Here is a 9890-nt window from a genome sequence, read left to right as displayed (position 1 = left end):
TTTCAAAAGCAGTTTGTTCTTAAACATGTCAAAGAAGCGAAAACATAAGGTTTTATCTTCAAATTGTGAAATTGATTTTTCACAAAAATTGGGTATATCCAGAGCCCTTAAAGGGTTTACCCTTCCCGTTAAGTGCCACTGGAATTATATATATGAGATCGGCAGGACTGGGTGATAGAATAGGTAGTTGTAAAATTATCAATTATCAGCCAATCTAAAGCACTGACTGAAAATCTAAGATTTCCCCGTCTGGCCTTCCTTTACCACAACTATAAAGAAAGTAACTGTTGAAGAATGTTATTGAGGTTCTGTTCAAAATCAAGGGGATTGAAAAGACTGATTTGTTCGAAAGATTTTATGATTTTGTTAAAGAAAACGTCTTAGGCGTGAAATACTGGGTTATAAACATATTATGTGTTTACGCATATTATAATATATACATAAGATATCCTGTATATGCGTAAAACGCATATATCCTCTTCACATACATATGACATACAGTATGATCAATCTTTAACGTTGCGTATATCGATATGCAAGTTGACATATCAAAAGTATACTTTAAAATCGGTATATAGATGTGCGATATATGTAGGATATTTTTATTCCCCTTTTCTGTGGCGGAATTGTTTGGTACACCCGGGCGGGAATGGAGAATACTTAGGCAAATATCGGCACATAGGCTGGACATTTTCAACTAAACGAGTCCCAGGTATGGATTGACGACGCCGAATCACAAGGTAGAAAAATTATTTTTATTAGCAATGATTAATTTCAATAAAAAGGAGTCTAATGCTCTATTTTCTCAACCTTTTCGTCGATCGACAAGAGTATGATTAAAGTACCCATATAAATTTATTTCAAGTTATTTTAACTACGAACATTATGATAGAAAAAATTAAATTGCAGGGACAGCAATTTGATGCAAAAATGATTTGTTCACATTTTTTGTAATTGGAGTCTTTGGAGTGAAAAATAGTGGTAGATGGATAATGAAATATTCAAATCAAATTTCCTCTGAAATGAGAAATAAAATGTAAATACTTTGTTCAGCCTAATCTATTTACATGCCTACAAAATCGAGTGCTATCAATGTTGTTACCTACTTTATCAAATTAACGCAAAGTAATGTGTAAAAAAAAACTCACTTTTACGATTGTAAAAAAAAGTACACCACAAAGGCTTTCTAATTATTGGTCAGCCCCGGTGACCCTTCAAATCGGTTCCGCGATTTTTTTTCCAGCATCCGCAGCGCATTTGGACTTGTTTTTAAATCCGATTTCGGATTATTTTCGGAAAACAAGTTATCGGTAAAACTTTAGCGCGAAAAATATTTTCTATTGGAAGAGAAAAGAAACACGTCACTTCATTTATTAAGATTTGTGCATGATATCAGAATAATAAAAGAACACTATATAAAAGAAGAAAGTAGTAAAAATGAAAATTTTTTGTTTATTCAATAAATTGAAAGAAGCTATTGCATTGTAAATAAATAGAGAGTATAAAAGAAAGTTTTTTATGATTGGTTTTGAGGCTTTCTTGTGTGGAGAGAGTTTTTAGAAAGCAGAGAAATTAACGTCAAAGTGTGGCGTAACATTAACAGAAACTTGGAATCATCATAACTTTCGATTGAGTTATCGAAACTGGACGGAATTTTCGACGCAGCTTCCTCAATATAAAATGCCCCTACTCATTCACATTATACTAGGGGCCTACTTGGTTCAACACGTCATTTAAGTCAATCTGACAAATGTGACGAAAGCTGCAGTGAACAGTGAACATCTAAAGCGACCGCCTCGGATATACTTTCTCAGAGAATAACGAACAGGTTTAAGACATTCTAACGAACAGATTTAGGTGAAATTTCCCGGGGGGGTTTACTTAGGCAAAATGGATGCGAACCATAAGGCCCGGGGGGGTACTACCCTTGTCGACCGACGGGGGTGCTCCGCTGGGGTTCGAAAAATGGACCCTACGTGGGACTCGAAATTTGTGAAAAAAGTGACCCTGAATGGGACTGAAATTCCAAAATTTTCTCAAATTTTCTACTTTTTCCCCAAATTTTCCTAAAATAGGCACCCTACGAGGGACTGATTTTTCAATTTTGGTGTTTTTGCGACCCTACATGGGACTCGTGGAGGTTAAAAAAGGTACCCTGACCAGCGGAGCATCCCCGTAACCCATCTTGCCCTAGTACCCCCCCCCCCGGGCCATAAGGGTACCTTTTTTCAGGCCTCAAAAGTCTCTCAGAGGGGTACAAATTCATAAGTTAGTCTCTAAAAGGGTCCCAAAATCACGAAAATCGAAAATTTTTCTCTAAAAAGGACACGATTTCCAGAAATGTTGACCAAAATTTGGTGAAAATCAAACCAAAATTTGGAAAAAATCTACCAAAATTTTAGGAAAGTCTCTCAAAGGGTCCCAAAATCTTCAAAATTTTGTCTCTCGGGGGTCGAATTTCGGCTCGGACACCCGTCACCTCGTAAACCTAGTCCCCCCCCCCAGGTGAAATTCCAACATCTATCCCATGTCCACTTTGGACAAATCCAACTTTGTGTTAAACATTTTTTCGTCTGAAGTTTCAGCCAAAATGAGCTCTTCAACCTCTTTGACTTTAACAACGAATTAGGTTTCTTGATTGTACTTCCTTCTAATCGTTTTAAGCTTATTGGGCTGACCTTCCAGCGCAGCTGGTTTATTCCATTTCTAGTGTAGAGATTTTATCTAGATGAAGTTCTGGTTTGTTTATTGCTCTTTTTTGATAATGAAAAATCTCCCCGTGCTTAATTCCTGTCCCTTCTACTCCATAATCGCTTTACTACAATTATTTACAAAAAAGAATTAAATGGCAATCTTATAGATAGAACTACTGTATCAGGACCGTCATCAAACTTCAATGATTCTTGAATATATACAAATCGTTCCTTTATACATCTCATTGGGACAAAGGCGTTTTTTGAATTCCTTTCAAAAGTTGTATTCCAAACTGTGATGTTTGAGTTTTTACCGTAATGAAATTTCTTCTTTTTTGATTTCTTAATAGCTTCCTCTGTCCCTTCTTTGATTTCAAAATCCTTAAACCAGTCCAACTGAGCTACCCAATATTTGTTCACCTTCCCACTTACTGTAGCCTGAACTTCAAAAATGTTCTTAATAATTGCTGGGCGGAAGCTGAATCCAGTATCATCATGCCAGCGAGCAATAACATAACTGTAAGGAGATAATCCACGGTATTGGTTGCATGCAAAAATTTGATTTCCTATTTTCATTCTAAGTGCACTGCGTCCGACAGATGAAATACACTTAAGACCTTCAAATTTACAATATGAGGTGAACATTTCATGAAGCTCTTCCAGTGTCTCAGAGTCAAATCTTGCTCTACGGCTTGCCGATTTCAAAATTTCGAAGCTAGAATCAAAAGAAGCTTCGTTGATAACTTCACTTTCCAATACACGCAGGATGTTAGTGTAATCATATTCTCTTTCATCTTGTGCTTCGTCGGTATTGTTTTCTTGCAGCTTTGAAAACGTTACAAACTTCCTCATTAACTGAACAGAAATTGAATGACTATTCGTGTGGAAGGAGCCCATTATACCATTGTACCTTAAAGAAGAGAAGAGCTACAAATTGAGTATACGTTTTATCTATTTTTCTTTAAAAATTAAAGATACATCTTCAAGAAAATCAGGAAAATATTTAGAAAAAAACAACTTTTTATCAACATTATGCAATGCATTTATCAATAAGTAAAGCATGTAAAAAGAAATGAAGGCGAAAGATGACAAACTTTTCCAGTAGTAATCCAGGATAACATAATACACCCCTGTGTCACAGACCCGGTGGACCCCCCCACCCCGGTGGAAAAATAGTCCAAAAAATCGTGTGGAAAAAATATCCTACAATTTCAACCCCACTGCGAAATTGCTCTATGATTTTATCCCCATTGAAAGCTGAATGTAAAAAATTTGCACTCCAAAACCATCCCCACTGGAATTTTCGAGCTGGAAACAATAGATTTTCTATCCCCATTGGCATTTTGATAGAAATTTTCATCCCCACTGAGGGAAAAAGTTCTACCGGGGCACTGAGACAGGGGTGTCATAATGGAACTTACCGCTCGAAACCGAAGCACCAAAATGCATACACAGGACCAAAGTCTTTAAGGCATTCCTTGATGTGCAATGACATATGCAAGTTAGGAACAAGATAGATCGAACCGTATCTTTTTTCGAAATCTGTACAAAACCTTTCAAAAAGATCATGGGCATCTTTGATGTCTTTCTCCGTAATGACCGGTCTGCAAATCAGAAAACAACCTCGAACAAAGTAACTCCAAATAACCAAATCACGTCTTGGAATCAGGTCCTTTAGACAATAGATGGAATAAACCATCGTCCAGTGTTTCCATTCGTCAGCTTTTAGAGTCTTGTAGTTTTCACTGACAGACTTAGCGATACGCCCAACATCAGAGGGAATCCGTAACTTTTCTTGCCTCGCAGTAACGGTGTCGAAGTTTGTTTTGTTCAAAGTTTCGGTCTCCACCCATATATTAAACACATGTTTCGCTACTCCTAAAAATAGATTGAAAATTAAAGTTACTTACATCTCTGTCTCAATGAATGTCCCATATTGTAAAATTGTCAGTCAGTAGGGCAATACAAAACTATGCTTCCCTTGCCATAGAAATTCACTTTTCTATTAACCTAATTCAAATTTTCGTGATCAGTTTACTTGAGCCATATAATTTATAATTGTTCATTGCAAATCACTTAGAGTTAGGTAGTTAAAAGTCGTCGGCAGTTTTGACGAATTGATGGAGAAATACCGGCTAAATCAAACAATATAGAATGAATAATAACTGAACAAAGGAATGTTTGAAAATTTTTTATTTCTTACCCAAAACAAGTTATGCATTGGATCAATGACGTGGCCGCGAATAGGATCATGATAAGTGAGGCGGAAAAGTTCACTAAATCGAACTCCAGTCCTTCTTTCTTCTGTTTTGACTTTCTCTAGCGTGTTGTGTTGTAACAAAGCAAATCCAGCTGACTTATGATCTTCACCATTTCTTGCTGTCCATTTTGTCTGATCGAAACCACCAATGTCGCGTACATTTTCCGACTTTGTATCGATTGTGAAGTTAGTAGTACATTTACTGCATCCTAAAAAAAGAAGCATTTAAAAAAAGAATGAATCGAATCGAATTCTTTCGTGGCTGAAGTACCAGATGACGATATCATTTTACAAGAACAAACACACATTTGAATGTTTAAATTACCTATTGTTGAGTTGAACCTGAAAGTATATCTACAATTAATGCCAAAACAAGCTAGAAACAAAAGAAGTTAACGCTGAAAAGAAAATCGCAACAAATTGGTGTAACGTTTGTGATTTACCTTGTTTTGCATTATGAGATAAGAATCCTCCAATTTTACGAAGTGCTGGTAAGTCACACGACAAAGAAAAAAGGCCAAACTGGTATTGTGCACTTAAACCATCTGGCTCCACCAGTTTGATACCAGGAGACCAGGCTATAAGAAGTTCATCGACAAATGGACGTAAATATGTATTAATATGTAATTTTGGTTCTCTTGGTCCCGGTATGATCCCCAATACCAAAACATTTTCCCACAAAAATCTGACTTTACGTGGTAGGTTAACAATTACAGCATACACAACTCCAAGTGAATACTTGGATTTTTTAAACGGATTAAAAAAGTCGAAGTTCACAAGAAGCCCAATGTTTCTTTTCTCGTTGAAGAATGGTAAATCATCAGCATCTTTGAACTCAGAATAATATTTTCCATCGTAAATATCAGAATATTTCGATGAACGTTGTGGTGCAGAGAGCAAATTTTCCAAAAATCCTTTCCTCAATAGCTTTTCCTGGAACGATCTTTTAATGCCACGATAACAATAAACTTTCTTTGGATAAAAATTTTCTTTACTTCCACTAGCATTTGATATTTTCTTCAGCAACTCTGCGTTACATGGGGTGCGGAATCTTTTTTGAGGGTGGTGTTTGAACGGTACGTACGAACATCTCTTTGCTTTTGGTTTGCCATCTGTAGAAAAAAAAAAACAAGTAGATTTGATCGATTATAGAGTGATTCATCCTTATGTTATGAAGCGAATTGTTTTAATCCCATTTTCGAAAAAGAGTTAAAAGGTGAAAGCATTCATAAATCTTAGACTTAGTCCTGGATTTATTTTTAAGTATTGCAGGCTTGTATTACAGACCTGGTGGATCCGATATGACCCTTTATTATCCCTTAGATAAAAGGCCAAAAGATTGTCAAGGTGATAAAAATACCCTGAAACTTGATCCTCATTGGAGAACTGCAGTAAAATCTAACTCCAATTGAGAAAAGAATATTGGTAACATTCAGCTTAAGTCCCTATAAAAAAATTTCATCTTGTTGTAAATTGAAAGCATTTAGTTCCTTTATGTTAATCCATTTGATTAAAGTTTTTCATCGGGTCAAGAAACATGGTTGTTATATGATAACAAAAAAGAGTGCTTACCTGAACCAATAACAAGTACATCTTCCTTCTTATAAAGTGAGTTGCATTCAGGGCAAACAATATATTGGTCAAAATCATCCCTGTTGATTCCAGTAACTTTTCTAAGGCTGTGAAGAGTCTCTGGTAAAAGCTCCAATACTTCGGTAAGGAAGTTAGAGTTGATAACTACGTTGAGTGCTGCCAAGAAAACTTTTATCACCTTTAAGAGGGCATTAAGGCATCCATCAGAAACAGAATACTTCAATTGCCATTTCAGTAATTCTTTAAGTGCACTTGATACTTTTCGGAAGCTTTCACTGTATTCTTCTTCTATTTCCTCCTCAAAAAAATCAGGAATTTCTTCTTCGTCCCACACCTCCGTTATAACCTTAAAAATTAAAGTAAATTTCAATTGTTTGGTAATAAACAAGTTCAGAAAAAAAAAATACAACAGGCGAATGAGCATAATGTCCAGATTGTTTAACAAAGATATGTCTTGGCAAATGACACAATTGGTTGTTTGCCTTAGTATTCAGAAATTGCTATTCCAAATATTGTTATTGAATTTGAATTAGAAAGTTTTCAAAACCTAAAAAGCAAGCAAGGCTGTGTTCAAAAAGTTATAAAAGACAGTTTACATCTTCAGGTTGATCTTGAGGAAAATCGTCTTCCACATCATTTTCGTCAGAGTTTTGATCATTTCCACTGTCTTCTGGTGCATCTTGTTCATTATCTTTAACAAATGAAAATTGTTGAAATACAGTGTTGATTTGATTAAATTTTCTAGATGCGATAGTTAAAGGGAGATAATCAGGTAGTTTTTTATATTTCACTGACAAATATCTCCCATAGCTCTGAGAAAGACCTTCAAAAATTGATATTTTTGCTTGAAAACAATATAAATTTATCGTAAAGGCGTGTGAAGACTAAATTTTACACATTATAAAATCAAATATCTTAGCTTTGAAAAATAATTGGGTCAAAAAGTTTGAAGGTTTTTCTCAGGACCATCATCGGAGACATCTTTAGGTCGAATATAAAAAAACTATCTGATCCCTTTAATGTCAAGATTATATATTCCCATAATGTAAATATTAAACAAACTAATACAGCTTGACTAAAAATATTGTCTTTCAAACACCCTACTGAATTGTTTTCGTATACCTGAGACATTGTCATCATGATTATACTCATTCTCTTCTGCATCATTGGGATCATCATAATTATTATTCCCATCTTCTATGAGAATATTTGGAGGATCCAAAACCATCTTCTTTGTTTGACATTTCCGATTATTGTGAGATCGGTAAAATACTGATTTGGAATATTTTCTTTTGCAATGAATACAAAAAAATAAATCCATTTTTCTATTTAAAGAGAACGGTAATATAACATTATTCAAATTGAACAAGTAAAACAGGATACACAAATTAATGTAGCATGAATGTATACTGAAGGGGCTATTGTTTAAAAAATCGTCAAGCAAATGTTTTTTTATTTTTCAGAAAATCTTGCACAAATATCGTCCTAGGTAGATACTTTTATGTAATTTGAATTATCTAAAGTTAACTTGGATGACTTCACTTGTCTTGATTTCACATTATTACCAAAATTACCATATCACTAAACTAACAATATGTCATTCATTCTATTATTTGTTTATTCATTCCAGTTGAATCTCTCCTATCACAGTGGGCAAAATTTACAAATTCCTGTCCGTAAAATATATTAACAGTATAAAATTTAAAATATCTGTATATATTTACAATTTTTTAACAGGCAGAAATTTTAGGCAGCTCTACGTCTCTGAGGTTTTAAGGGGCAATCACAAAAATCTTTGTAGGGCATTATCACCCGACTGACCCAAAAAATAATTCCTCCTTGTTCATCAGTCACTTTCTAAAAACAAAAATCAATCAGAAGCAATTTGCATTGAACGCCATCAACAAAACAACTGTCATGCTTAGAAAGGCCTAACAACATCACATTTTTCAAAGATTTTTGCTGTTTCTGCTCTAGAAAGATTACAATTTTTGTTGTGTGTTGAAATTTTTTGGGAATTTAGGGAATTTAGACAAGATTTAACAAGATTAGTTCTCTTCAAAACTAAATTAAATGTTTTCCTTACTCACCAAAATAACTTTGGTTCAAAATTAGATTTTTTCATGAAAATTGCTTGGAAAAGGGCAAAATAGAGCAGATTTACACTCATTAACTAATTTGTCAAAATTAAATCTCCATTCGCCATATAAGTGATGAATAGACCTTTTTGGAATTGCAGCAACTATCTGCTTTTGTATGCAAAAATGTGGAGCACAAATTTGCAGTGAAATTCCTTTTAAAAAAGTATGCAAAATCTAAGCAACTTTTAAGAAGAAATAAGATGTTAATGACTGGTTTATTTGCATGGAAATGGCTTAATACAAAAGAAGATAGCCTTAAATGACTAAAAAAAAGTGTAAATTCTTCCATCTGATTGCACAATTAACAATTCAATTTCACCTATATAACGGATTGGAAAAATGCTTAATGCTAGAAAGCGTACATTCTAATTGTGTTATCTATTGTTACTGGTATATAAGTAGATAAATGTAAACAACGGCAAAATTATATTTCCTATCCCTCACTAGTATAGAAATGGAGGTTGCATACAATTTATGACATCAATTATTCCAAAAAGGACTATAGAGAACAAGGTAAATTAAAAAAATGAGCTCATCGTCGTCCTGTTGAATAATTATGTAGTCCAGCCATAAAAACAATGATTGAGCCATGCATAATTACTGTATCATGCATATTGTAATGATTATGCATGGTTTTATCATTGTTTTTCTGCTGGACTACATAATTATTCAGCAGGGTGGCCTCTTTGAAAAAAAGGTCTATTCCTCCTCCTTGCTATTCCTAATAGTAATAATTTCAAAATAATGTTTTTTAAAATGAATTTCTTAGTTGTATTATAAGCCTTTTCCCTCAAGTGATTTCTTAGATCCAAGGTTAAGTCATAGTTATTATTTCTTTTGTATTTATATTTGATATTCTATCTGATACGTGTTGAGTGGTGTCTTTCTCTATGTTTCGCAAAAAAGAATTTTGAACGTAATACATTGTTCAAAATTGTCTCTGATTTCAGTCATATTTTGTAGTGCCAGCCAGAGCAGAGCCAGAGGTCACAGCATCAGTTGTGTCGATGACTTTGTGCATTTTTCGTCAGCAGTTCTATCATTATGTATTTTTAATAATAGTATGTTTAAACATCTTGCTTTGGTTCCTTTAATTGAGTTAGTGTCTTTACGTTGGTTGCACTTTTCACCTCTTTTTTCCATCACCAGGTTTTTATTATTGTCTCAAAAAAATCATCGCTCTGAGTATCGTTTTGTGTATTA

At 34.3% G+C, this 9890-nt stretch overlaps 1 protein-coding gene across 1 annotated transcript; it reads right to left on the bottom strand.

Moving 5' to 3' along the window:
* Positions 1 to 2706: 2706 nt before the first annotated feature.
* Positions 2707 to 7860, bottom strand: LOC136797926 (uncharacterized). Its single transcript, XM_067054510.1, has 7 exons — positions 7669 to 7860; positions 7143 to 7237; positions 6526 to 6892; positions 5397 to 6065; positions 4971 to 5162; positions 4115 to 4571; positions 2707 to 3603 (listed from the first exon to the last, which is right to left on the bottom strand). The coding sequence occupies exons 1-7, from the start codon at positions 7772 to 7774 to the stop codon at positions 2829 to 2831; spliced, it is 2661 nt and encodes an 886-aa protein (XP_066910611.1). The 5' UTR covers positions 7775 to 7860; the 3' UTR covers positions 2707 to 2828.
* Positions 7861 to 9890: the final 2030 nt, after the last annotated feature.

This window comes from Clytia hemisphaerica, unplaced genomic scaffold (assembly GCF_902728285.1).
Source record: "Clytia hemisphaerica strain Z4C2 unplaced genomic scaffold, Clytia hemisphaerica genome assembly, whole genome shotgun sequence".
Taxonomy (NCBI): Eukaryota; Metazoa; Cnidaria; class Hydrozoa; order Leptothecata; family Clytiidae; genus Clytia; species Clytia hemisphaerica.
This window is presented reverse-complemented; position numbering and strand designations above follow the sequence as displayed.